The sequence below is a fragment of the Phytophthora infestans genome, genomic scaffold (genome assembly GCF_000142945.1).
Source record: "Phytophthora infestans T30-4 supercont1.7 genomic scaffold, whole genome shotgun sequence".
NCBI lineage: Eukaryota > Oomycota > Peronosporomycetes > Peronosporales > Peronosporaceae > Phytophthora > Phytophthora infestans.
The window spans coordinates 4,185,639-4,212,857 of record NW_003303752.1 but is presented as its reverse complement, the minus strand read 5'-3'; the positions used below and the strand labels follow the sequence as shown (position 1 = coordinate 4,212,857).

The window sequence follows — 27,219 nt, the reverse complement described above, 5'->3', positions numbered from 1 at the left end:
TTTCGAAACTATTCTTCAATGTCGGTGTTCTCTTCAACAAGAGGTCTTCCAGTTTTCGTGTTGAACATCAACGCTTCCCATGCTTGGCGGGTTTTTTCATAAGCGCAAGAAGAGCCAAGATCTGCGGCCCCCGTCGCTTCAGGATGTTAAGAAGTACGCCCACTTTACCAGGTTATCACCAAGTTCTGACCCACGCTAAAATATTAAATTCTTTAGATTTCGAGATACATACGCCAAATATGCTGAGCTCAGACAAGTTGGAGCGCCCCCATGCTTTGAAAAGGTGAATTTTGAATTATTAGAAGTAAGCGCTCACAGCCAATCTAATACCTTGCTTCTAACAGAGCATTTACAAAGCCATCGCCGGCCAGAAAGAGCTTCACACCGTCGAATTTAGACTTGAAGATATCACGGATCCACAGATAATTGCGTTGGCGGAAGCGCTAGTAGAGATGCCAATCATTTCGGTGCTCGATTTGAGAGACAACCGAATTACTGATGACGTACGCTTTCCGAAAGACTCTTGCCTCGTTCGGCCAATAACGCATTCTGTGACTTAACCTCGTATTTTCTTATGAATGAGCAGGGTGCTAAAGCTCTACTGGAAGTTCTTCGGATGCAAATTGTCGCTGCGAAAACTTCACTAACAATCGACTCTCGATCGAAGCAACCACTTTATCCGCCTATGCCTGAGTACACACGGTACGTGACGAATGTAAATCTGAAAGGCAATGAGGTATCGGCCTCTGTTGTCCAAGAATTCTCGCAATACGTGGATGTTCTGCGTCGGGAAGATAAACGACTGGAAATCCGTGCAGCTCTCAATCAAATCGACCGCAATAACGACGGTAGAATTGATGAGGAAGAGTTCAAAGGTGTACTTAAACTTCTTACTGCATCCACGCCGACGAAGAAGGAAATCCGAGCTTTTATGCAACAACACACTCTCTCTACAGACAACGCACAAAGCGTTGTCAATCTGGAAAGTGTTCTTCTAGCCAAGTGCGCAGTATCACCGTCTAGACATTCCGCATGTCCGCCGTGGGAGTCATTAGTTCAAGAACGTCACGCCGTTTTAGGGGCTCCTCGGATGGCTTCGACAATGGTATCTACGACTCCAGAGTCTCCTGATTCTTCTTCGTCTAAAGCTCGCGTGAGTCGATCCAGTGTTAAATCCTCGAGTGAAAGAAGCGTTGGTCCGTCTGTTCAACGCGGCAATTATTCGGACGCGTCTCCCTTATCGTCACCTCCATCCCAAGCAGCTCCTGTCTCGTCTCTCGAGACCAAGCCACCACCAACTCCAGTAACCAGTATCCCGGTAGTTACTCAACAAGTGGCGCCGAAGGTATCAGAATCGAAGAATGCAGCGTTACCATCGGATCAACCGGCCCATTCCACGAACTCCCCGCAAGTACCTATGCTCCCGCTGTCCTCTGTGCTACAGCATAACACGGGTCCCAGCCCACGTTCTGCTCGATCAAGCTTTGGTGACGGTGGACACCGCAACCTCACCAAGCCCAGCCCACGATCAGCTATTGGCGACGAAGGGCTACGAAACCCGTCGCTAACAGGACCCAGCTCCGGTATCCCTGCACCCTCCTCGCCCCACGAGTCCGATTTCAGTGACAGTATGAGTTTCGTATCCCCAACACTTGGTGGATCTATATCGCAACGTATTTCGGAGGATCACTCTTTGACAGAACGCAAGGCTCATGTAGCTACGAATAATTCGTCACCAACAAACGTGGACTCATCACGCTGGCGAAGCGAACGCTTTTCAGGAAAGGATGACGAAGCTGCTAGTAATGGTGGCGTTCGTGGTGCTCTAGAAGCATCGGATGTACCAAACAGTGGCAACTTTGATGACGATGTGCGTTCGGTCACTAGTCACAACCCGTTAAAGGCGACCTTCATAGCTGGAAGCACCAATGACAACAACAGTGTATCCGGTCTATCTCGTCGTGAAGACAGCTTTGATACTGCGAGAGAAACGTCAACGAAAGGTGCTGAGTATTCCACCAGTGGGCATGATGAGAAGCGTTCTGTTCCAGAAAGTGTGGTATCAACACCGCGGTTAGATTTGACGTCGCTGGTATTTGAAGGAATGGAAGATGGGACCCGAACTGCAACGTTTAACAGCAACACCAATGGTCCTCTTGATGAACCTGAAGACGACGATCAAGTCGAAAAACGTATTGATTCTACGATATTTGACGTAACAAAGGACGGTAAAGAGCGCTCAGTGGTGAAACTCATTCATTCGGAATTCAGAAGCGGCCTAACTGTGAAGGATTTCCCAGTCGATCTCCCATTCAGAAACTTGTTGGCTCTGCTTCTCCCCGACAATGGTCTTTCAGATCTTGCATTATTTAATAAGGTAAGCTTCCAGAGGATTGTAACCACGACATCACTTACTAAGATCTCATTCTGTTCGGTTGTTAGTGTCGCTTTTCATTCGTGACGGTACTCGATTTGTCACGAAACAAACTGGGCAAACTACCAGACGACGGATTAAGTGCCTTTCCACGACTGGAAGTGCTGAATCTGGCAGAAAACCAGCTGAAAATCATTTCCGGACTCACCAAGACATTTCAACTCCGGGCTCTTGGTCTGAATCACAACTGCATTCGAATCGTGAAGAACATTGAACATCTTACACAGTTGGAGATACTGGAGTTAGCTCACAATGGAATTGCTACCGTCCACGCTCTTCGGATATTATCGCTCAACAACAAGCTGACTCACTTGAATCTAGACGGTAACTCTGTTGTCGACACGGACGAACGTCAAAAGCGAAAGAATATTGTTCATGTTCGGAATCTTGTACCTGCTCTTCAATTACTGGGTTCAATCCCGTTGGCCCACACCAAGAAAGTGAGCAGTGATACCAATACCGGTAAAGGAATATTCGAAAACGATCTACTTCCGGACTACAAGACGTTGTGGGTCTCAACTGCGTGTGACACGCTTCACATTATACAAGACGCTCAAAGCCACAGTGCATACCACAGTCATTATGACGATGAGTGGGATGCGAGGGATGAAGATGGAGAGGGTCGACCTAATAAACCACTAACTCGAGAGCAACAACGGCACAAAGATGAGCTCAGAAGTCGAGCACCAGGGTTTCGATCACGAGGGAAGGCTATGCCTTCACCTCCAAAGGTTAAGACGTCTGTATTCAGCTTTGGTCCATCCCAGCAACCCCCTGTAAGGAAGAAAAAGAAAAAGCCAGCTCCGGCTGACCCCAGCGTTGTGAGAGAACAGCAACGTCGAGCTAGTGAACTCAGTGCACCCAAGTATGCTCCAGTTGATAAAACCTTGATGCACCAGGAGCAGCAAAGAAAATCTCGAGTTGATTTCCACGCAGCAATGACAGTCGGAGAGCGATTGCAACTTGCACAAGATATGACCCAACGACGACCCACTGCAACAGTAGGTCTGAGTGCTAGATCACGATCAATACTAGCAAAAGCAGAGAGCCGCAAACGAGTGAGTATGGAGTCAGCGATGACTATTGTCGAGGAAGCAACGGAAGCAGAAGAACACTATGAGATTACGTCTCGACCCTCCAGTCCCCAACCTTCTCCAATGAAAAATGCACTGGTGTTCCGTATCGACCCAGCGGATACCCCTCACTCACCAAAAGCTCTTACGTTCCGCATCGATCCTTATCCTGTTGGACCGTGTCAACAACCTAGCTCACCAAAACCAACCGAAGCAAAGGAAGCTGGTTTCTTGCACGACCTCGCCGTCTCGGACTTTCTGAGTCATGCCGAAGAGGAGTTTTCAACTGCGCTTACTGCTCTTAACGTTTTGCTCGCTATCAGTGAAAAGGAGCAGGGGGATCGACATAAATTGGCAGAATATCGCGCTAGTCTTGACGCATTGGACATTCTCAATGCAAGTGAGAGTCACGAATTGTACAAAAAAGCTCAAGGCCACGCGGATACTGAACTTGCAGCTCAATGTATTGAATGGTTTACCAAGTTAGGCGTCGTGAAAAAGTGCATGCGTCAGCTTTTGGAGAAACTAGAAATGCATGCTCCGGGCTCCGGCGTAATTCGAGCCTACTGTCGGTGTCTCCGCTCTAATGAACTGCGTGGAATTATCGCTGCAATATTTAAATCCCAAGAAGGTGCTCTTGATCCAAGTGAGGCAATTGAAGCTGAAAAGGAGGAATCATCGGTTGAGCACGAGAACGAGTTGCCTCTAGAAGCACTAAGCGATGATAACGACGAAAAGCCGAACCATCCCGAGCCAATATCTGGTCCTAGTGTCACCTCTAGACTCTTTGGGGATATGGTGTCATTATCCCATGATGAAGACAACAGACATGTCGCCGAGGCAGTACCGAAGGAGGATCAGGTTTTCGATACAATCCCGATGTCCGAAGCAAAGCCTAGTGATGACCAGACTCTTGATTTCGCAGCTGGAGATACTGACTTGGATTTCTTGGAGTCAACGGATTTCGTTTTTGGTGAAGATACGGCCGATGATGTGGGAGCGAACGAACCAGTTTCCCTATCACACGACTGCTCTAGGGACGATTTGGAAATTAGGAACCATACCTTTGATTCAGATCCTGTGCATCTTACCACTACAACAGATATCACGATGGATATTCAGATGAACGAAATCGATAGCAATCACAACACCAAAAAAACGCCATGGGAGGTCAACTCTACCGAAGATAACGAACACTCTAACATCGTCGATAATTCAGCAGCTAGCGCAAGTGATGAACTTGATGCAGCGATTGCATCGGTAGAATCGTATGAGGATGAAAGATATGATTACACCACGTTTGATCATGCAGAAGACGAAGCTACTGATGTACCAGCTCAAGTTGAAGAACCAATCGACTCATCAACAACTCAAAACGAGGACTTTGGCTGTCTTGCCACGTCGACGAAAGTCAGCACTGACACTACAGAGGCAGATTCATTTGAGCAAGAAATTAATGCTGTTTCAGGAGACGAAGCTGACGACGTAGCTTTTGAAGAACAAGCTGGGGCAGACCAAGGCTACGATTGGTCTAACACTGAGGTCAACGAATCAACTTTTGAAGAGGGAACTAAATCCGCCCAGGAAGTTAACGATGAAGTAACCTTTAGGACTGAGGCAACCTACGAGAGTGGAGATGCCGCGGAAAACGTCGGCCAGATCGATGAAAACGTCAGTTATACGGGTGAAGGTGAAGTAGCGATTGAGGAGACTGAAGCAGCAGAAGGTCAGCTCGAGATCGGAGATGGAGTCGACGCGGACGACGAAGAGGCTGAATTGTTTGGCGACTGGGAAAAAGGCTTCGATCCCATTTCTAACCATTACTTCTGGTTTAACCACAACACTGGAGAAAGCTCGTGGACTCCGCCGGAGGGGTGGCCGTACGAAGTCGACGAACCGTTCAGTGCTGAAGACGAAACTGGCGGGGAGGTAGAGCAGCAAGAGCAAGGGTATGGGTACGAAGAGGGAGCTACAGAAGCCCATGAGTACGGACAAACCACTGCTGAAGATGAAGCCTATGGCAAAGGCGCGACGGACGGCCACTACTACGAAGAGGAGGCAACAGAAGCTCAGGAGTACGCCACTGAAGGTCAGGGATACGACGAAGGTGTGGCAGGGGACCAGTATTACGAAGGAGCGGATCTCCAAACCGGTGAGAATGATCAGCATTACGAGGAGGCTACTGAAGCAGCTCAACACTATGAAGAGGGACAGTATGATAAAGAACTCGCAGCCGATGACCAAGTGTACGACGAGCAGGTTTATGAAGAGGGTCCTACTGAAGAACAAGAGAATACCAGTGATGATACGTGGCACGACGAAACTGCAGACGTAGAGCAGGTAGAGCAGGAAAAACGGGATGACACGGAGTCTCCAAGACACAGCGAAGTGTCCGACTTTGAGTTTGATGATAGTGATTTGCCAGATTTCTGACTGAATCACGACAAAAGGTGCTTGTGGGTTAACTACTTATCTGCTATTTTTCAATCGATTTAACCTACGATGCACCGGCACCGTAGAGTTGAGGTTTGCTCAGAATTTGTAGCTGCGTGCGTTCTGTCTCTCGTGCTGCATCTTGCCGCTGCTTGGGCGTCACCATGCGTCGCGAGCCGGTCATGCACTTTTCCAAGTGGTTCGTGTATCTGGACGCATGCACCTGTAAATGCCACAGTTGATGATATTAAATACATCGACACTTACGAGAGGACAGCTACATGTACATACTTGTCGCTTGCAATACAGGCAGCTCACAAAGACGCTGTCCTGCTCCACAACAGGTGTGTCAACTGTGCATTCAATGGGTTCCACGTCGTAGAGCTCCTCAAGGCTCACTCCATCCACCGAGATCTGGCGGTGCATCTGAAGCAGCAGCGGCAGAGAATGCCTAAGCGTGAGAAGCTACAGCGTAGCTTTTAATCTGCAGGATAGCGCACCTCGAAACACACGTCCAGAGCGACATCGTCGAGCAAGAAGCGATAAATCTGCTCCTCCATGTTTAAATCTGATAACACCTGAGCGTTTCTGATATTTTCTGATTCTGTATAGCTTACATTTTTTGTTATTCGCTGGAAGAGACGAAGCAGGCTGTGACCATGATCGAGGTGATCCTGAACGACCGCTTAGGAAAGAAAATCCGTGTCAAGTGCAACGAGGACGACACAGTGGGGGACCTTAAGAAGCTCGTGGCAGCGCAGGTGGGCACAAGACCTGAGAAGATCCGTATCCAGAAGTGGTACACCATCTACAAGGACCACATTACGCTCGAGGACTACGAAATTCACGATGGCATGGGCTTAGAACTCTACTACACTTAAGCTGCAAATTTCGGGTTTATGTTGCAGAGCAACCAATTCAACACGTGTGTGACCTACCCAATTAACTTACAACCTTTTCTTCTTCTCGAGTCCTAGCATGACGCTCTACCTCCTAGCGACTTACGTCTAATGGCGGTGCTGATGCAACACTGATGGATCCACCGTTCAGAAGCAATAAGAATTTATTTTGCGGCACGCAGCAGTCCAGCACAAGTCCAGTCACGTTGAACCTGCTGTTGTTGTGGGACCCGTGAGTGACTTTCGCAGCTACAACGTCTTTGACACTCTACTACTTGAAATATCAGTCTCGTTCTTCCCTGAAATTGTACCTGTCAGTATTCTCATCGTGGTGACCAGGCTTGGCATTGTAGCTGCATCAATGACGCCTGCACGAGATTCGCGCAACAGGAAACTGTAAGTTTCGTTGCCATAGCTCAAAGAAAATCGTTGAATCTATATATTGTCCAATCACCGGTCGGATCCTTTAAATATCAGCCAACCATCGCTCAATTATTTTAACCGAGGCGACTCTACGATCTGCGTGGTTGTTTTTCGCAGTACCCCGACGCCAGTACAGTGAGTGCGGAACTCAGGCAGCAGACACCTCGAGTCTCGCACGGCAGGAAGGCAGGTCAGGCAGCGCATGCCGCCGACGCTTTCTCCCCTAAGCTCAGCGAGACAATCAGCGCACTAGGTTAGCTGTGTTTGAGGGGATGAGTGGCCTTGGCGAGAGACTTACGTGTGTGTTACCAACCGCTGTGACAGATCTCGTAAGCTAAAACAACCGAAGCGACTGGGTCCTCGAAGTAGGGAGACTCTTATTAAGGAAAAAGGAAGGAATTGACGGCGGCCGCAGCCCGCACACACCAGCGCCAGGATTTTGTGCTTCGCCCATTCCAAGCGCAACGGCATGGAGGTGCCGCACACGTTCGTGCGCACCGTCAAGGCGCAAGATCTTCGCTTCAGCCAGGTGGACAGCGTGTTGCACGACATCAAGACCAAAAACTCGCCCACATGGGTCATTTTCTCCTTTGCGGTACGCCTTCTTTGTCTTTGGCTTCACTTGGCGTGCTACATCTCATGTGAGCCAATACAGGACCAGCGGGAGATGAGAAATACACTCAAAGTGCTTGCGTCTGGAGATGGCAGTATCTCGGATCAGTCCAAGTGGCCATCCGAGCTTTTCTCGCCCAACGCTCTGTGCTACGGACTCACGAGCATCGACTGTTATGACGAGAATGCGGCACCGACCAACGTGTTGTCGTTCTGCTGGAAAGGACGCAACCTCCCGATCTACCTACGAACCAAATATGCAGAGTTTAATCAAGTCATTAGGGTGAGTGTGCAATTGGACAAATTGCTGCGTGGAAATGGAGATTGAGCTGATTTTTATTGACTGCAGAAACACATGGGTGCTGTTGCGCATGTGACGCTACACAACCCAGAGGAACTCATGTACGTATCTCGTCAGCAATGCAAGCGTGAGTACAGGCTTTAGTCTGAATTTTGCTATTGTTTTGCAGGGATGGATCGGTGTTTCTACAGACCCCGCGGCGGCGGCCACGGAGCTCTTCTCGGCGGTTTGTTACGACCGATATTGAGTTCACGCCCGAGTTGACGGCAACAGTACTGGATATTCGATCGGATACGTCTCCGTTCAACTGGGCGGTATGTGGTTATGATAACTCGGACATTGAGAGTTCGACCCGGAGGATGATTGTTGTGGAGAAGGGCATGGTACGTCGGTTTGCATTAAACGTTAATGAGGAAAGGGACGCATCTGACGTTTAGTTTTATTGGGGGCCAGACTGGACTGTATGCTTTAAAAGGAATTGGCGGTATTACGTCCGTTCTGGAGGAAGGAAGCACGATGTACATTTACTTGCGAGTGGATGTCCCACTGCATCGTGGAACTGAGCGTATTGTGTCGAAATATGTCCTGGTCACATGGCAAGGTGTGGAAAGGAGCTACAGTGGAGGAGGGACGTCCGACGATGAAGTTGAATTATGGTTTGGGCCAAGCTCGAATGGAGAGCGATCGCCTCAGCGCCGAGATTCGTTTGCGTCAAGCTCCAAGCTTCAGCGTGCTGTGACTGCACATGTTCACGGCAGCGAAATCTACCGTGTGTTCCCGCATCACGTACGCTTACTGGCCGTTTTATTTTTTTATCAGGAAGCAGGCAATAAAGAACCTCACAATCTGCTATGCTTGCAGGTCCACTTTTTTGCCAGCACTCAGTCGGAGATATCGGAAGAAGCGATTCGCGAGCGTATCAGACGGGCAGTGGACAATGACTGTATGCTGCTCCGAGTTGTACGTGTTTCGACCACCTATTTCCATCTTGATGTTGCTATACCTAAACTGCTTCACTGTTGTAGGTCTGCGTTCAAGCTTCAGGTGATACTCAAGCGCCGGTATGTTTGGAAGTCCCATTTGATGCCACAGTCGGCGTGCTTCGACAGGAGATCGCTTCGAACATTGGAATTCCCAAAGATCGTCAACGCATTGTATGGATTCGACAAACGGACGATCTTGCAAAAGGTTCGTGTTAGTATTATTATCTCGCGCTGCTATGTAAATTTTGACGTTAATGCTGCGCTTGCGAAGACTCTCAACTGTCGACGGCATTAATGCTGGAGGACGAAAATGCAGGCATCCGAAAGGACATAGGCCTCGCTCATGGTGACAAAATCCACGTTGATGACAAGGACAATGGCGAGAATTCCGTACTCGCGAAGCTGTTTGAGCAGGTGCGGCTCTATTGCGGGGTACACTTGTGTGCGCATGTACTTAAGTATCCTGTTTCATGTCGCCATTGTAGATCAACTCTGGTGCAGCAGCAGTAAGTCTCTCGGCCGAACGACGACATGAAGTGCAGCGAGGCGTGGAAGCTCGAGAAGCAGAGCTGAGGAAGATACTGTCTATGACGCACTATTTAATTCGACGGAAGGCCAATGAAGACCTGAAACCTATCCCGCGTCTCGCTGGCGTGGTTGAAGAAGCTGTAACCCGAGAAAAGAAGCAAACAGATTCTCCGTCCCCTACAAGTCAGCACAAGGTTATCCATCGGGCGGACTCGGCTGTCTCGTTGACGGGTTCAATTTCAGAAGAGCTAGCAAAGGAAGACGTCTCGGCATTGCAGGAGCACGCGCGCGTTCTGGAGTCGCAGAACCAGTACCTGGAGATTCCGTATGAGAGCATTCACATCCTTAGTGGCAAGGAGAACGAACTGGGTTGTGGAAAGGCAGCTACTGTGTTCCGTGGACTCTGGATGAACCGTAACAGCGCGGCTGAGGTGGCTGTAAAGTCGTTCCGCTATGCACGATTGACCGACAAGATCCTCGGTGATTACAGACAAGAAGTGGCGTTACTCAGGAAACTGAAGCACCCCAACATTGTGTTATTTATCGGAGCATGCACGGATCCGAAGTTGATGATTCTTACCGAGTATTGCTCTCGCAAAAGGTGCGTTGGCGAAGTTTTATTTACTGCGTCTGTTTAAAATTAACATTTTTTTCTCTCCAGTTTATTCGAGGTGATCCACAGCAACAACTTCGAGACGATTCCCTGGAAGGTACGAGTTTTTTGTGCTATGTATATGCCTCATGCATAACCTAACTCGTGTCTCCTGCTCGTATAGTTCAAAGTACGAATGATGCTTGATGCAGCACGAGGCATCCAATACCTCCACTCCAAGCGTATTATTCATCGCGATATCAAGGTACATTTGTTTTTGTATTTATCAATGCAGTACGAAGGGCTGACACATTTATTCCTTGTGCAGTCTCACAATTTCTTGGTGGACGATGACTGGCGAGTCAAGGTGGCCGATTTCGGTATCAGCAAGGTGCTCGATACCGACACTGCCTTTACGCAATGCGGTACAACAGGATGGCAAGTGAAAGATCGATTTTTAGTGCTGTGTAGCATTCTCTTCTCATCTGTATTGCCTTGTGCAGGGTTGCTCCTGAAGTTCTGTTGGATGAAGACTTGGGCTACACATTCAAGGCCGACAACTGGAGGTATGTCTTCCTACTCCTTTTCTCATACCAACCTCTCTATCTAACTGTTCGTGCGTAGTTTTGCCATTGTGATGTGGGAAATGGTCGCTGGTGGTCTCCAGAACCCGTTCATCGGGATGGCCCCCATCAAGTTCTATAACAAGACAATCAACGCCGGCATCCGGCCTCCAATTCCCGAGGGCATGGACAGCGAGTACATCAATCTCATCACCGAATGCTGGAAATCCGACGCGGCCGACCGACCTTCCTTCGATGTGATCGTGTCTCGACTGGAGCAGATGCTGCTGGATCTAGGCGCCAGCATCGACCTCCCGCCCACGTTCCAAGGTGGCTACCACCAGGCAGGACTCGCGGTGAATCCGTAATTGTTGTGATAGTAAGCCACCCACACCACGTACTGCTTGGTAATTTTTGAGAGACGAGTCGTACGAAGACCTGTCCTCGATCGTATTATAGCAAGCTGATAGAGAAACAATAACGAATCCTATCGACGAGGCAGAGAACGTTAAGATAATAACCTACTACAGTGTTCCGTGCATCGCTACGCTGCTTATCTTGCATAACGATTGGCTGAAAACAAGGAAAGTATGGAGACGCTGTACGCGCTGGCGGTGGAGCTCGTGGCGTGCTTCGGCTTCATGTGTCTCTTGTTCAACGTTCTGCTGCCTGTGCTGGCCTTCGTCTTGCGCCTTGTGGCTGTTGATGTGCCTCGCGAGTGGCGCAAATGGCAGCTACATCGAGCCCAACAGCACGAACTGCGGCGTCTCCAGCACCGCGTCGACGTGTTGACACACAGGAAGCAAACGGTGAGGACGCAATCTACGCCTTTAAACCAAGAGAGACTAATAGCAAAGAGTGCCATTCAGGAGGAACAAGAGACTCGGCGGCGTGCGAGGAAATCAAGCGCCAAAAAGCGGCAGCAGGTGGACGAAACGCCCCAGAGGGACGTACAAGGCAACGGGAACAATGGAAGTAGCTCCAAGCGGGAGATTGACTCGAGTCCTCGACAGCAACATCGTCGTCTTAGTATCCACTCAACAGCCAAGACACAACCAGCGACTGGTGCTCGAGAACGCTTGCGGACGAGGTGGGGGCTCTTGTCGTAATATTGCTTTGATGGCTTCAAGAAGATAATGGCCGTGTGGGTTGACAAACAGGGAACTAGAAGAGTTGTAACAGGGCTATCTACGCTGGTATTTATGAAATCACGCGACTTAATAGGAGCAGGATCATCTTAGTATTAAAATCTTTCATTTTTGGTAAACCAATGGCTGGGAGATCGTGTGACGCTGTTCTTGTGCTCATGAGCGGACTTCCTGGCGCTGGGAAAACGACGCTGGTAAAGCATCTAGTGGCCAGTAGCACTACTCTGTCAAGGCTGTATGAGCGGATCTCCTTCGACGATCTCTACGAGCAAATGGCTACAAGCACTGTCGAGTTCGATCCTGACCAGTGGAAGTACTGTCAGCAAGAAATGATGGTGCAAGTTTCCAGACGTATAAAGGAACTCCTCAAGATACCAGTCGGGGACACTGGGAGTGCGTCTCAACTGGTGCTGCTTGTTGATGACAATTTCCAGTATCGCAGTCAGCGCAAGCGCTTCTATCAACTCGCCGTAGAGCGTAAGAAAGTTTTCCCAGCCAGTTTATACTGTTATTAACATGTTATTCGTGATGCTTAGAGACCTGCGGCTTCGCTATTCTCTTTGTGAACACCCCTACAGAAATTTGTCGCGAGCGAAATGCTGGTCGGAACAAAAAAACACGAGTTCCTGATGAGGTTTTTCAGCGGACGGAGGCTGCTTTCGAGCCCCCGAATGGAGATCAAAACTTGTGGGAAGTAAACACCTGTGAGTTCGATGGAATGGGTGATATCTCTGATGCCAAGGAGTTGGTGAACACATTGATACAGCAAGCTGAAAATAAATTCAACGAGCGGCGCTTGGTTCACCTTGAAAAGAAAATGGAAGAAGCGCAGCAGGTAATACGCAACATTGATTCTTTGTCAGTAAGTCAGCACCTTATTGTCAGCTGTGTACCTTACATGTAGCGCATCGATCGCTTGGCAACGCAGCACAGTGTACTTCACCGTGTTGACCTGAAGCTACGCCAATGGATATCAGCACAGCTCCAGGACGAGAAAGTGCTTTCGCATGGTACACCGAAGGCACAGTTGGCGTCCCAACTAAACCAGCGCCGGAAGAAGTTTCTAGCATCCATGAAGCGATCGCCCTGTGAATTTTCAGATCTTTTTCCAAGTGAAGACATCGAGCAAGTGGTGGTTTCGTTAGTTCTTCGATTTCAGCAGCAACAAGAATAACTTAGTGTCGAGGTCATTGTGAAACCACTTTACCCTTTTCTCAGCGAGTGACACTTCATTTTTGGTAGCGCGCTGGACTTGGAACTCTGTCGGCCAGATGGCCAAAGTGGTTGATTCACCTCGTTTCCGGATTGATTCCGAAAGCGAAGATGAAGTTGACATCGAGCTTGGAACACCGCGTGATACAGTAGTAGAAAGCTCAGATGACCAAACCTCGGAGCACGATACAGCGGCCCTTCTCGATACTGATCGAAGAAGAAGACAAGTAAAAAAAGCTTCTCTGACCGTGCTCTTCCTTTTGCTTGTGGGGGTAAGCATCGGACTGGCTGCTCGTTTTTCGCGAGATCATTCCAGTTCAAAAACTATTGACACTGGCGATGGTACTTCAGTCGACATTGACAGTCTAGAAACTATTGGAGGTGAAGAAGTCCAAAACGGACATGTGGTGCCCTTCTTTGATGTGCAGTTCTACCCGGGTGAGAGAGCTATCTTCGTCATCAGCAAAGAGCACTGGAATTCTTCATTTATTGTGTATCCGACTGTTGTGAAGCGTGCTGCTCCTGTGATTACTGGCGTAGAAAGAGGTGGCATCTTGCTGGAAACCAACGATTTCGTTTTCCACTTCGAGTTCTCTGCTGACGGGCGGCATTTGCAGCTTGTACAGGAATACCATTACGCTAGTCTGCACGGAGACAAAGCCGATGAACTCCAGCAAATATTTGACGATAGTCAGTGGCCAGGATTCAATACTAAAGTGCCTATTTACGCGGAGACGGACGACGCGTATTACATTCCGTCAGATCTATTCCTCTCGAACGGATTCTTCGTGTCGTCTGTCTTGGCTTCGTCTGATTTCACGGCGCTCGATGGCCCGTCAGAGTCTTTTGCTCGCAACACAATGCTCTTTGTCGAGTATGAGCTTCCCTCTGGAGTCATGGAGGTCAACTATGCCATTGGTTTATTACCAGACGAGATCATGCCGCAGCGAGTGGCAGATGATCGAGTGGGTTATTTTTCCAAACGATACAGTCAGTACAGTCTGACTGATCAAGAGATCAGCGACGGCAATGGCTACCATCGATGGGATCCTCAGATGACCGTCATTCATCGTCGAAAACTCGAGCTGGACAGCTCTGGAAAAACGACGAAAAACCCAATCACGTACTATATCGATCCATCCGTACCGAAGGAATGGAGAGAAGCCTTTGCTACTGGTGTGAAAGCCTGGAACCCTGCTTTTGAGAGAATTGGTTTCCCGAATGCAATTCGTGCAGTGCTTCCAGGAGACAGCGACTGGCCGAGTGATTACCGGCTTGGAGATCTTCGGTACAACAGCATCTCGGTTATGATATCGGAGCAGACTTACGCTTACGGCCCTTCTATTACTGACCCGCGATCTGGGGAGATCTTGCACAGCGATATTGTCTTCGAATATGGGTTTTTCAATGAAGTGATGTTCAGTTTCGACATGAAATCACTAGTAGACCCACCACGAGCCCGAAGTGAACATAGTAACGGAGACAACGCAAAAGTATTGAAAGCAAACGCGCAGTTCCAACACACTCGCACAGGTCAAAGTCGGTCTTGTGGACTCGCTCATGAAGACCAGCACAAAGCTGATTGGATGATGCTGAGCTCAGTCACTGGAGATGAACAGGGCTTCGTTCCTAAAAGACTTGTCGCCCAACACTTTGCTGATATTGTCATGCACGAAGTGGGCCACACTCTCGGTTTACGTCACAACTTTGCCGGCTCATCAGCTTATTTACGTGACCAGCTACGAGACCCTGCATTCGTTGCCGAACACGGATTATCGACATCGATCATGGATTATTTGCCGGTGAATATCTTCTCGGATCTGACTAAGGACGAAGCGAAAAATCATGGTTTCTTTATGACTACAATCGGAGCTTACGACTATGCTGCAATCGCCTACGGCTACTCAATTATTTCTGACGAGACCCCTGGCTACAAACATCCTCGTTTGTCTGAACTGGCAGCAAATGCACCACTGTTTCTTACTGATGAAACTGTGGACTACATGCTGAACCCTTATGCTCAGCGCTTCGACTTGTCTTCCGACCCAGTGGACTACGCAGCTGATCGTCTTAAGTTCGTCCAAAACGCGCGAAGTTCTAACGCTGCGCTTAATAAAATACCAGATGACGCCTCGTGGACCACTCTATGGCAGCGCGAAATTGTATACCTGCGACTACTGGAGCAAGCCATTGACATCGTTCGACCGGTTCTTGGAGGAGTGAACATCACTCATGCACACCGTGGTAAGGATGGAGGCGCTTACAATGCTACATTCGTGTCCAAAGAAACTCAACTTCAGGCTCTTAAGGTGCTTCTGCGCATAGTAGAAGCGGAAAAGGGGCTATTCCCTGAGCCGAAAGACTACAACTCCTTCGTGGAGGTAGTTGGCTATGATGACGAGGACTGTAACGAGTCAACTCTGGATTATGCTTGTCTTGGACGAGGACTAGTGGATGTTGGCGCCTACGTTCTTCGCGTCCGAGCACGAGCTTTAATATCTGCGTTATTCCCCGCTATGGAGCGAATAGTACAGCAAGATGTTCAGAGTCCTTTGGCACTGGATGAGCTGCTGACAGAAGTTGTCAAAGCCATGAATGCCGCCTCATTTAGTTTTACACTGAAGGACTTTATGAACGAACTCCTAGCTGAAATCATCAGCAGCCACGACACCGACGCTCGTGTCAAGAGGGCAATCGAGGAAAAGTGGAATATGACTCTACCTCCTGTTGTCGTAGTCCAAGCTGAAGAAGGAAACGATAAACCCATTGGTCATTAAGAAGTTGAAGTGCTTAATATTGTAACCGAATTATTGTAAACCGAATAGCAAATGTTATGATAGGGTCTTTTAACGTCACTTTTGTGTTTTCGTGCGGCTGGTATGCTGCTGCTCTCTCGTCTGCGCGCCCGCGTGCCGCTGCGGCCGTCAGCTTTGATTTTGCGAAGCTGCTCTTCCCACGCTGTTGAACCAGACAAAGCCAAGTCAGCTGTGCGTGTTCGCTACGCTCCGAGCCCCACCGGTTACTTGCATCTGGGCGGTCTGCGCACTGCGCTCTTTAATTATCTGTTCGCCAAGAGCTCCGGAGGACAGTTTATCCTGCGTATTGAGGATACGGATAAAGTATGAGCGAGTATATTGCTTTATTGCTATTTTAACGGCATCCCACGTACTCACAACGTGGCTATTGCGTACAGACGCGTCAAGTTGAAGGATCGGTGGAGGCGCTTGTGAACAGCCTCAAGTGGTGTGGCGTAGAGGAGGACGAGGGTGAGTGGACAAGGGCATGATGCAAGTACTGAAAGGTTGCTAATAGTAGTGAGGTGTGCTGTGTGTTAGGTCCAAACGCTGGTGGCCCGCACGGTCCGTACATTCAGTCGCAGCGACTTTCGATTTACAAAGAGGCAGCCGAGAAACTTATTGAGGTGGGAAAGAAAAAGTTGGAAATATTGTAGGAATGCACTAATTACTGTCTTAAATGTAGAATGGCCACGCCTATCGATGCTTCTGTACGAGTAAGCGTCTGCAAAAGCTGCGTGAATCCCAGACGCGTCATGGCGAGGCGACAATGTACGACCGTGCGTGTCTCGGTCTCGATGAGAAGGAGGTGGAAGCGCGAGTGGCTCGTGGAGAATCACACACGATTCGGCTGAAAATTCCTGATGGCAAGACGGTTGTGAAAGATCTGTTGCGAGGATACGTGCAGTTCGAGCACGCCGGTATTGACGACCAGGTTCTCATGAAGAGCGACGGCTATCCGACATATCACCTTGCCAACGTGGTGGACGACCATGCCATGCGCATTTCTCATGTTATCCGTGGTGAAGAATGGCTGCCATCGACGCCGAAGCACGTTATCTTGTATAAGGCCCTGGGGTATGAGGCTCCAACTGTAAGTGGTAGCTACTTGTTGGTTAGGAAGAAACTTACTGATTGTGTTTGATGTGGCTCCAGTGGGCGCACTTGGGTCTTCTACTAAATGAAGACCGCTCGAAGCTGTCAAAGCGTCAGGGAGACGTCGCCGTTGAGGATTTCAGGGTTTGTCGTATCATTGTCGCATCCACGCAGCAGAATCCAATTATTGACATCGTCTCAACTTTTATTGTACAGGACAAGGGATTTATCCCAAGTGGCCTTGTAAATTTTGTTGCTCTTTTGGGCTGGAACCCCGCTGGCGGCAACAACCAAGAGATTTTCCAGATGAACGAGCTGGAGAAACACGTACGCAACGCTATGAGTTCAATTTGCTCTTATTGAATGTTGACGCTCATGTTATCTTTGCTTTAAGTTTTCTATCGATCACGTGAACAAAGCGGGGTCAGTTGTCAACGTCGATCGTCTCCGCTGGATTAACTCTCGTCACGTGCGCGCGCTGTTTGCCGAGGAAACCACAACTGACGAGCACAAGTTAGCTGTCGTGAACGATGTGGTGTCGATGTGTTCATCGTCTTTTGAAGAAGTAGGCGTATCCTCCACTCCATCTGACCTAGTCGAGAAGTTCGGTGTAAATTACGTGTGGCGAGCGATGGATCTGATGAAGGTAAAGCTTTCCCTAAAGTGCATTCAATACGGACAATTCGTGCTCATGCTTCGTCTTTATTTCCAGGAACGCGTGAGTGCATTACCTGAATTCGGTCCCCTCTGTGTCCCGTTCTTCACTGAGCCCGATCTCAGTTCGTCGGTCGCACGAGAAATGAAGGCCAAGTATATCGATGAGAGCACACCCGAGCTTGTAGCGGATGTCAGTGCAAACCTGCGCAATCTTTCGGATGAAGAGTTTACACCAGTGCGTCATGTTTTGTTCCCGCTATTGATCTGCATCAACTAATCACGTGAATGTTGCCACTCTGCAGGATCATATCACGAAGAGTATCAAGGTTGTTGCAAAAAGCCGAAAGTTGGGGCTGAAGAAGTGAGTTGCAAGGATAATCTACCATGTTCTACTGGATTGTAGTCTCTAACTGTGGTTGTTGTGGAATTATGTACAGGGTGCTGATGCCTATTCGCTACTACTTGACGGGCATGGATGTCGGTGCTGGACTTGGTGATACGATTGAGCTGCTAGGCCGTGACACTGTGCTACGACGTTTAAAACTCGAGTAAACTCGTCTCAATAGAGAGAAAGCCAAAGTTCATCGTGGACAAGATAGCGAAAGGAGGTCGACAACTTTGGCATTGGTACAAAATGTTATTCATGTCGAAGAGAAACGGAATATAGAGGGCCTTGGTCATCAGCTCAGTGCTTCTTCCCCTTGCCAGGTACTTTGCGTACAACCTTAACGGTCTTTGCCGCACTCGCCTTTCGGTTCTTAGCGCGCTTCACCACTTTTGCCGCTGCAGAAGTTTTCTTCGCAAGAGCCTGCGACAGCTTTCCCGGAAGTAAAACCTTCGTAGCAGCCTTTTGTCGCTTCTGGGAGTTCTTCGATCCTGTGATTGTAATGCTTAGCTTGGCCTTTTTGTTATTCGTCCGCATCACCTGTCGAACATGAACTAGTGGCTTCGCTTGCGCCTTGAGCTGTTTCGTGGGAGCCTGCAGCTTCTTGCTGTTCTTCGGCTGCACCACACGCACGGGAGATGATACTTTTCTCGTCAGTTGAGGTGCGTTCTTCTTCTTCGATAGATGTGCGGTGTTGCTCTTGTTGGTGCCTTTCGAAGCAACGAGGCGGTCAGAAGAAGAGTTATTGACTTTCTCCGCTCGCATCTGCCGACGTAGCTTCGCCGTGGTGGCAGCAATGCTCGTCTTGGTTCTGGACTGGGTCGTCTTGTCCTTGGCAGTCGCAGACAGAGTAGGCAAGCCACGGTTCTTGTTCACCAGGGCCTTACGCTGGGCCTTTTGGCCGATCTTTACGGTCGAAACCTTCTTCGACTGTTGTTGCTGCGGCTTCTGTTGCTTAGCCATTTTTCTCTTGTCAGCGGGTTGAGGCTTCTGTTTGCTCTTCTTCGCATCATCCTGCTTCTTCAGCAGTTTGTGCTCCTTCCTGCGCTCCTTGATGAGAGCATCTAAAGGCAGATAACACCGCAGTCAGCACCGTGAAGACGATAGTCTCAATAGTACTGAACGTACCAAGAGACAGGTCCAGTCGTCCTTCCAGATCTACACCGCGCGGACTCAAATCGGAGGCTAACGGGTGGACGTGGCTAGGGATAGCGATGGGGGCAGTGGAGGTTGCCATGGTAGCAGGGTGTTCGACGGCGAGCAGGTCTCAGAGTGATCGGGCCCTTGCACCTCTTGGACGTCATTCCCGACAAGATTCGAAAGGGCACAATCTCAATTACAGCCAATCATGCTTCCGCTGAATAATTCTATTACCCAATAGAAACACAGAAAATCCGTGGAAAGATCTCGTTCATCTTTTTCGAAACGAATACAGTTGTCAACAACCATTGGGAATTCTAATGATATTGCTATCCCTACGGCTGCCCTATGGAGCCGTCAAGGAACTCGAGGTGCGTAGCCGTGGGCTCAAGCTGCCAGTCCTCACGGATATGCTGCTCGTTCCAGAACTTGGTGAGGTGGCGCTGTCCCGAGTCGCACAGGACCGTCACAATGGTGTGGCCAGGACCGAGCTTCCGCGCGGCACGAACGGCAGCAGCACAGTTGAGTCCACTTGAACTACCCACGAAGATGCCTTCCTCACGTAGCAGGAAACGGGACATTTCGACGATCTCTTGATCGGTCACCTTGAAGGCGTCGTCGACCTTAGCCAGCATGAAGTTCTCCGTCAAGCGGTCGATGCCCACACCCTCTGCGATGGTATCGTATCTACGGTTGGCGGACAAGAGAGAGCATGAGCAAAACTTATTAGCATAGGGCAGTACTGTATCGAAAGATATTAACTGCTCTTACCTATGTCGCCGCACCTTGGTCTCAGCCTGCTGGGGAGCGTAGCACACGTTGCTTCGAACCTAATAGGAGCATCGGCAAGCACGATCATTAAAAAAGTTTAAGCTTTCGTGCCAACGCAGAAGAGCTACCTTGTTGTACAGACTGGATCCTGGTGGGTCAGCAAGAAACACCTGGACGTTTGGGTTCTGCTCCTTCAAGTACGCCGACGTTCCAGCGATGGTGCCTCCGGTGCCTTCAACCCAAACGCAACACAATGCATGAGTAACTCACAGCGATATTGTACAAGCCGAGCAACAGCAACCTACCTGCAGCCATCACGAAAGCGTCCACACTTCCATTAGTCTGGCGCCAAATCTCAGGGCCAGTCGTGGCATAGTGACTGTCAAAATTGGCCGTGTTTTCAAATTGATCGGTGAAGTATCCTCCTAGATATTACGTTTTAAGCAAGTAAGTCAGCGTTGTAGTGCTCATCCATAAAATGCAGGGACTACTGCTCACCTTCAGTGTTACGTGCCAGACGCTTGGCCTCATTCACATAGTGCTTAGCGTTCACGATCGACGCCGGCTTTACCAACACGACTTCAGCACCAAACTGCTCCAGCAATTGACTCTTTTCCTTTGCTTGATCGTCGGGCATCACAATAACGCAGCGGTATCCCCGGGCTATCGACAATGACGACAACGTTAGCAACATGCCGCTGTTGACATGGCTAGCTTCAAGACACCAGACAACCAACCTCGAGCCATTAGTGACAGACTGATACCCGTACTGCCAGAGGTGCCCTCAATAATAGTCCCTCCTTCTTTGAGAAGACCTCGACGCTCAGCATCTTCCACGATTCCCTTTGCTACTCGATCCTTAGAGCTCCCACCTGGATTCAAGAGCTCCGCTTTCGCCTTTTCGACAACAAAAGTGTCAGCCGCACATCGTAGCATCATTTAATCCACTTGATAGTACCAGAATCTTGCATCCCGTGGCCTTGGACAGACTGGTAAGCTCTATAAGCGGTGTGTTGCCCACCAAGCCCGAAAATCCGGCCAGGTACTTCTGTTTCTTGGACTTTTTGCCGCCACGAGATGCATTGCCGCTCGCTGCAAGCTCCACAATCTTCCACAGCGACAGCGATGCCATGGTCATGCATAAGCTCCATCGCCAGAGCGACACGCTCCAGTGTCCGCCGCTCTCCATTGTTACAGAAATTGAATTGTGACGCACTCAACTGACACCATAGATTATCGTCCAACCAAAACCTTTATCGCATTTCGTCACTACCTTTTCAGCCAACCAGAAAGCTTCAACTTTAGCGAACTGATTCCGACAGTTTGGCGATTGCCGTCTGCAGTCCACTACATAGCGTCACGTCCAACCCGAGCGCCGCCGCCTCCCTATTCATCCGTCCAGCTAGAATCAGCATCATTTGACTAGCCACACTATGCAACAATATAAGCTACGTACCGTTGGATCTTTTGGAGGTCGAGCAGCAACTGCATTCGCATCTTCTCCGTGTCGGAAACAGCGTTGTTGGTTAGGGTGGAGCTGGATCCAGAGTGTCGCTGCAGCTTTCGGCTCTTAAGCGATTCTTCGAGCTCCAATGCCGACCTCAGTAGCTCCGACGACAGGCTGGAGTACACATCGCAGACATCTTCCACAATGGCCTGCAACAGTTGCTGTCGTTTGGCTGCATCGAAGTGAACGCCCCACTTCTCCAAGAATTCCTGCATTGGTCTAAGTGTGACATAGCGATTAGTTGAGCGAACAATATGCTACGAGATAAAAGCTGCTGTACCGAATGATGTTGGACACGTAGGTCGACGGGGCCGTTGGAGGAGGCTTGTTTGTCATCTGATACTGACCCTTCACAGTGCTGCAGCAAATAACAAGGTTAACGATGGCTTTATGGCCCACTCAGCTGACTAGTTGGAGCGTACCGGATAGCAGGCAGAACCTTTTTACAGCCTGCAGCTACCATCGTCACTGCTGTAGACCAGCAACTAGCCTCCAGCTCAGCCAATGATGCAAGCGGCTACAACAAAAAACAAGTCATTAAAACCTTGATCTAGGCAAATTATAGCGATTCTCACACCAGATCAACCAACCTCTTGGAACAATTCAGTCACGAAAACTTCACTGTCGTCCGTGAAGCCATCAACGTGAGTCTTAACGATAGCGAGGAGATCTTGAGAAATCTGTTTGAGATGACGAGCAGCAGCACAATTAGCCACCAACTACTCTAGCTAAATCAACGTTGGCAGCACTTACCTTCTTGAACAGGACGTGAAAATCGCTTCCAGCAAACAGTAAATCTTCGTCGGTAGTGAGAAAATAAAGCGGCACCGTGGCAAAATCCACCTTGTTCCCGGTATTTATCATCGCCACAGTATTCAACAGCGGTTCTTTCCAAATGTCAATATAATACGTGAAAAGCTGGACGCAAAGCTTGCAGAAATTGGGAAGCAGTGGTGCCAGGAAGATTCGCTCGCTCCAGCAGTCTTGCGATACCTGCCACAGGCGTTTCGAGTTCTCGAAAACTAACGCTGACGTGTCAACTGAGTTGGCTGTCCTGTTTAGCGAGTCTGGTGTTGCTGGTTCGTCACGTTTGACACCGAAAGACTTCTCTAAGCTCGACGCCAATTGCGACGCTCGCAGCTGGAAGTACACGTCGATATTCCACTTCTCCTTGAACTCCACTACGCTCTCGTGTGCTCGGAATCGGATCTTCATGATCTCCGTTTTGCAGAAACGCTCTTCAATCTCCGATAGAAAGCGCATACTGATGGTGTAGCTTTGGTGGAAGCGGTCAGGGTCCGCAGCTTGAAAAATTACTCCATGTTTTGATGCCAAGATCTCTTGCAAAGGTTTCCAGATTGCGTTCCCGAGAATGTCGACTGAACACTTGCTCTCTCCTTGACAAACAGATAGTGCAAGAGTGTCCGCAAACTTGCTGGTAATGAAGTCCACAATGGACTCGTAAATCTGTGGCAAACCTTCACAAGAACCACGAACTCTACCGTCCAGTTTACCCCGCGTCAAAATTTCTTCAGCAAAAGGCTGGACAAGCAGACGTCCGATCATTTCTTCGGGGATGTTACTCTTGTGGAGAAGTACATAAGCTCGCAGCAAGTAGCTTAGTGTCAGTGCACTGATGGCGTGGTCACGGTTGTAAAATGTATCGGGAAAGATTTCCGTCGCGAATTCCGTCTCCAGTCGATGGAGAAGCGTTTCTTCAATAGCTGCAAGACGTTTCTCCTCCCTCTACACACCACGTATTGTCAGCATCTCTTACATAGTTTAGCTACCGAGCTGAAGTATACCTGGATTGTGTTAAGGTGCATAGCGTTCATGAACTCGAGATCCAGCTGGACAAAAATCTGTGCTGCGCGCTCTAGCTTCGCACAGCTCTCGGCCGTACTCATAGTGTTGAGGCTCTTTTTGACTCGATCGAAATTCTCAAACTCGTCGTCGCTGTCCTCGTCCGAGTCGACTGTTCCATCTCTACCCGAGCTCTGCTCCTCGTCACTATCTGCCGGCGACTCGATCTCTAGTAACTCTTCCAGGAGCAACAACTTCTGTGAGATCTGAATACTGAGCTGCAGATTGCTCTCCTGTTGCTGTAGTTCTCTCGCCGTTTGTAGTTGCTTCTGCATCTTATTTTGCAGAGCGATCTAAGATACACGTCGTCAGTTTAAGAAGACCGGCAGTTTTTCTCGTTATCAAAAGATACGCACCATAGCACTCTGCACTTCGTCCACTCGCTTAAGCACCGCCAAGATAGGTGCACGTACGCTGGACACGGCCTCATCCACGCCCTTGAGTTTGGACGAAAGTTGAAGGAATTCCGCGTAGTCCTCGTTGATGATAGCAACAAGCTGGTTCTCTAGCGCCGTCTGGAACTGCTTTAGGTCTTGATGGATGGTCTCCATTGGGCTGTGTGTACGGCAGTCCTCCAGGAAAGTCCCCACCTCGAACGTCTCCCCCGAAAAATCCTCCTCATCGAAGCAGTACCTGCCCAGCACCATGCTGGTAATGACGACCACGTTGCAGAATCAAAACCTCTCCAAATCTTTAAAAATGGTAGTATTATTTTATTTTACCGTAGATGAAAAAAAAGAACCAAAAATCAGAAAAAAGTGACTGCATCTGATTTGGCATTTTATGACAAGCTAGAAGACAAAACTTTTGTAAAAGTCGATGACATTAAGTCCGTGGCAACGCTCTTTCAGCTCACTTTTGCTTTTGCGCTCGCTTTAGCCAGCGTTCTGCTACCGTCTTACCGCGCACTAGACGCCTAGGCGCTCAAAACAAGGGAATCTTATAAAAAACTAAAATTTCAAACCTCAAATTGAAAGCATGGATTAATAGAACGAACACATCTTGAGAGGTCGCACAAAAAATTAACGAGCCATGTGCTGCCTGCTTGCCATGTGATTCTTGCTCAAATGCTCAAGTTTAGCCATCCAACAAACACAATGGCTGGCTACAACACGAAGCGTGCTTCGAAGTGAGGTCCACGAGTAACATTTTCGGTTCTACAGCGTCAGTAGCATGCAGACAGAGAAGAAGAGGAACAGCTACAGCCTCCAGTTCAAATTGAACGTGGCCACGAGTACAAGCCCAATACAGTTGGCCATGGATATCATGCTCTCGCCAAAAAGCATCATGTGACGTCTTCAATGGCGAGGAAGTGGTGCAAGCTGCGTGAAACGCTGCAACACGCGTCGAAGGACCGTCGAATCTGTACACGCTCATTACGCAGAATTCCTGGTGCAGGTCGCAAACCACACTATCATAAGCTTGAGCAGGAACTCCACGCATGGGTATCCTTTCGAAACAAGAAGGGTTTGCGAGTAAAAGACAAATACATCCAGCTACAAGCCCTCAACATCAACCGTGCTTTGATAGAGCGTGGAAGTCCACCGAATGAGTTTCGTACTTCTTCGGGGTGGTTGAATCGTTTCAAGGAGCGCTACAATCTTGTTTCGCGACGGCAAACGACCACCAGAACACTTCCCGATGACGCTGCAGAGACGTGCATGAAGTTCATAAGGAAAGCACACCAACTGATTGAAGAGCACGACATCCTTCCGTGCAATGTGATCAATATGGACCAGGTTCCCAGATATTTTGAAACAGAGCCAAAGTCTACCATCACAACCCGTGGCTCACGAGAAGTGCTTTTGCGGAAGGGCGGCAGCAGTCACAAACGGTTCACTGCAACATTTTCAATCACTGGCGACGGACAGATTTTAGCGCCTCACTTACTCTTCTCCAAACTGAAAAGGAGGCCATCACGTCCACCTGGTGTCTTGGTAGACGTGAACCCCACTGGAATGTGGAATGATGACATCCTTCTCAGGCATGCGCAAGACGTGATATGCAGCAGGAAGGAGACTCAATTTTATCGGCAAACCGTTTTGTATATCATTGACTCGTATGCAGCCCACGTCAAGATGTTCAACGAGAAATTGCTCGAGCGGTACAGCGTGTTCGTGTTGTTAGTACCTCCAAATCTCACGAACCTTCTACAGCCACTTGATGTTGCAGTCAATCGAAGCTTTCAAGCTTATTACCGCACGATGTATGATGGCTACATTGGAGAGGCTCTACAAGACAAACAGTTTCAAACAAAAGCCGGCAACCCCAAAGTCCCACACTATGGCAGAGTTGCACAATGGGTGTTAGATTGGATTGATATTCAAACGCCGGAGGATATTAAGAAGGCATTTCAGCTTTGCAGGCTTGTAGATAAGTCGGCGTTTAGTTTGGCCAACCTGTATCCTCCACTTCGGGAGTTGTTGAGCCCATCCATGAACATGTACGACTGGCACCAACAATATCAGCATATTGTCGACGCGACGGATGAACGCGAGGAACTTTGTATCTCAACACCAGGCTGGTATATCCCAGAAGACATACGGACGAGTCTGTTTTGCTGTCTTCGTCGTAGTCTCGGTGCTTCAGACTCTGACTACGTTGTATCTCTGACGGAGTATATGCAAAACCTAAATGACCTGACCGGACTGTTCGACGACGAGTACATTGCGTCGTTAAGAAGTGGTGAATTTGCGCCTGGAAAGCTCGAGCTATTTGCTGCATCTCGCATGCACGATTGCGAATTTGAAGTCGTCACTCTTAACAACGAATGCAGAGTTATCTCGAAGTACACGTACACTGTAGAGTGCGCCGCCCGAGACATTTGCATAGCACGAATTGGGCCACTTTTTACCTTGAAGCTCGACGGACTCCATCTATAGATCGCCTGCTCATGTCGCTCTTCTGACTTTTAGTTTATCTCTGCATTTGAGCGCCTAGGCTGTATACATGAATAAAACGCCCACGGGCTCTCTGTTTTAATTGAACGCTTAGGCGTCTAGTGCGCGGTAAGACGGTAGTGCCCGTCTTGCGGGAAAAGTCAATGTGGAATAGAAGTTGGAGAGTCTTTTGGTGCGCATTTTTCTCCGGATCCGGCCATTTGGTAGACAATAGGAGGCAGATGCGATCCAACAAATTGAGACGGACAAGAGGGGTCCAAATCAGAGGAGCTTCGGATTGATATTCGCTCTGCGGTTAATATTCAGTCAAACGAAAAACACATTTTAACTAAAATTCGTAACTCCATTTATTTTGGTAACACAACGGCCAAGTTTAATGTTTAGCAGCGCGACTACATGTAGAGATTAGTTTTTAATGTGGATTTTTAAGTTTTTGTTAATTTAACTAGCAAGATATAATACTGGGAGTCCCAGTCCCAGTCTGGGACTAATACTAGCAGAGCAATTTGAAGAGTTTATTGATATCGAATGCGCTTCTACTAAAAACCAGCTTTCACAAAAATAATTCTTTCGTTTCGCGCGGGGCTGGATCCGTCGTGAATCGCGCTGTCAAGTCCGCGTCGACTGCCCAAGTCAAAAGCGAAACCCACTGGAAATTTGACGGTTTACCCTCTTCGGTGTAGCGGGGCCCAGTATGCCAACAGCGACCCACTACTCAGGGCTCATAAGATTTTCGACAGAGGGTCGTAGAACATGACGGCGACAAACAAGGCATTCGCATACGTGTTCAACACAATAGCTGAAGACCGAAAGGTAGCTCGAGCACTCAGCGGGTGGAACTTCAGCAAAGCGCCGCCAGTTCCCACACTCTCCTGAGCTGACTTCGCGATACGAGTGCAAGCACT

General features: G+C 48.9%; 10 protein-coding genes across 10 annotated transcripts; 6 read left to right on the top strand and 4 right to left on the bottom strand.

The window, feature by feature from the left end:
- Positions 1-79: 79 nt before the first annotated feature.
- On the top strand, positions 80-5,940 carry PITG_05655 (uncharacterized protein; the record flags this gene model as incomplete). The annotated part of the gene is made up of 11 exons (XM_002999229.1): positions 80-153; positions 217-283; positions 345-503; positions 587-1,493; positions 1,548-1,940; positions 2,172-2,377; positions 2,443-4,138; positions 4,610-4,738; positions 4,850-5,106; positions 5,167-5,616; positions 5,878-5,940. 11 exons carry the CDS (start codon positions 80-82, stop codon positions 5,938-5,940), a joined length of 4,401 nt encoding a protein of 1,466 aa, XP_002999275.1.
- On the bottom strand, positions 5,878-6,500 carry PITG_05654 (uncharacterized protein; the record flags this gene model as incomplete). The annotated part of the gene is made up of 3 exons (XM_002999228.1): positions 5,878-6,163; positions 6,232-6,366; positions 6,441-6,500. 3 exons carry the CDS (start codon positions 6,498-6,500, stop codon positions 6,005-6,007), a joined length of 354 nt encoding a protein of 117 aa, XP_002999274.1.
- A 1,231-nt stretch (positions 6,501-7,731) lies between these two features.
- PITG_05653 (protein kinase, putative) lies at positions 7,732-11,209 on the top strand (the record flags this gene model as incomplete). The annotated part of the gene is made up of 14 exons (XM_002999227.1): positions 7,732-7,857; positions 7,918-8,157; positions 8,224-8,276; positions 8,345-8,558; positions 8,629-8,961; positions 9,037-9,135; positions 9,201-9,363; positions 9,430-9,572; positions 9,644-10,287; positions 10,348-10,396; positions 10,463-10,543; positions 10,607-10,703; positions 10,796-10,844; positions 10,903-11,209. 14 exons carry the CDS (start codon positions 7,732-7,734, stop codon positions 11,207-11,209), a joined length of 2,598 nt encoding a protein of 865 aa, XP_002999273.1.
- Positions 11,210-11,431: 222 nt separating this feature from the next.
- Positions 11,432-11,950, top strand: PITG_05652 (uncharacterized protein; the record flags this gene model as incomplete). The annotated part of the gene is made up of 3 exons (XM_002999226.1): positions 11,432-11,650; positions 11,711-11,791; positions 11,891-11,950. 3 exons carry the CDS (start codon positions 11,432-11,434, stop codon positions 11,948-11,950), a joined length of 360 nt encoding a protein of 119 aa, XP_002999272.1.
- A 161-nt stretch (positions 11,951-12,111) lies between these two features.
- PITG_05651 (uncharacterized protein) lies at positions 12,112-13,163 on the top strand (the record flags this gene model as incomplete). The annotated part of the gene is made up of 4 exons (XM_002999225.1): positions 12,112-12,302; positions 12,384-12,466; positions 12,526-12,824; positions 12,894-13,163. 4 exons carry the CDS (start codon positions 12,112-12,114, stop codon positions 13,161-13,163), a joined length of 843 nt encoding a protein of 280 aa, XP_002999271.1.
- A 97-nt stretch (positions 13,164-13,260) lies between these two features.
- PITG_05650 (uncharacterized protein) lies at positions 13,261-15,775 on the top strand (the record flags this gene model as incomplete). Its single annotated transcript, XM_002999224.1, has 3 exons — positions 13,261-13,516; positions 13,589-15,678; positions 15,731-15,775. 3 exons carry the CDS (start codon positions 13,261-13,263, stop codon positions 15,773-15,775), a joined length of 2,391 nt encoding a protein of 796 aa, XP_002999270.1.
- A 305-nt stretch (positions 15,776-16,080) lies between these two features.
- Positions 16,081-18,300, top strand: PITG_05649 (glutamyl-tRNA synthetase, putative; the record flags this gene model as incomplete). The annotated part of the gene is made up of 10 exons (XM_002999223.1): positions 16,081-16,320; positions 16,395-16,467; positions 16,537-16,622; positions 16,682-17,089; positions 17,152-17,235; positions 17,308-17,418; positions 17,486-17,737; positions 17,804-17,983; positions 18,051-18,109; positions 18,186-18,300. 10 exons carry the CDS (start codon positions 16,081-16,083, stop codon positions 18,298-18,300), a joined length of 1,608 nt encoding a protein of 535 aa, XP_002999269.1.
- A 133-nt stretch (positions 18,301-18,433) lies between these two features.
- Positions 18,434-19,370, bottom strand: PITG_22765 (uncharacterized protein; the record flags this gene model as incomplete). Its single annotated transcript, XM_002999222.1, has 2 exons — positions 18,434-19,197; positions 19,262-19,370. 2 exons carry the CDS (start codon positions 19,368-19,370, stop codon positions 18,434-18,436), a joined length of 873 nt encoding a protein of 290 aa, XP_002999268.1.
- Positions 19,371-19,608: 238 nt separating this feature from the next.
- Positions 19,609-21,233, bottom strand: PITG_22764 (cysteine synthase, putative; the record flags this gene model as incomplete). Its single annotated transcript, XM_002999221.1, has 7 exons — positions 19,609-19,960; positions 20,045-20,103; positions 20,173-20,276; positions 20,350-20,469; positions 20,543-20,707; positions 20,782-20,941; positions 21,003-21,233. The coding sequence occupies 7 exons, from the start codon at positions 21,231-21,233 to the stop codon at positions 19,609-19,611; spliced, it is 1,191 nt and encodes a 396-aa protein (XP_002999267.1).
- Positions 21,234-21,345: 112 nt separating this feature from the next.
- PITG_22763 (conserved oligomeric Golgi complex subunit, putative) lies at positions 21,346-24,061 on the bottom strand (the record flags this gene model as incomplete). The annotated part of the gene is made up of 8 exons (XM_002999220.1): positions 21,346-21,430; positions 21,501-21,770; positions 21,832-21,909; positions 21,974-22,068; positions 22,142-22,231; positions 22,305-23,297; positions 23,357-23,707; positions 23,771-24,061. 8 exons carry the CDS (start codon positions 24,059-24,061, stop codon positions 21,346-21,348), a joined length of 2,253 nt encoding a protein of 750 aa, XP_002999266.1.
- Positions 24,062-27,219: the final 3,158 nt, after the last annotated feature.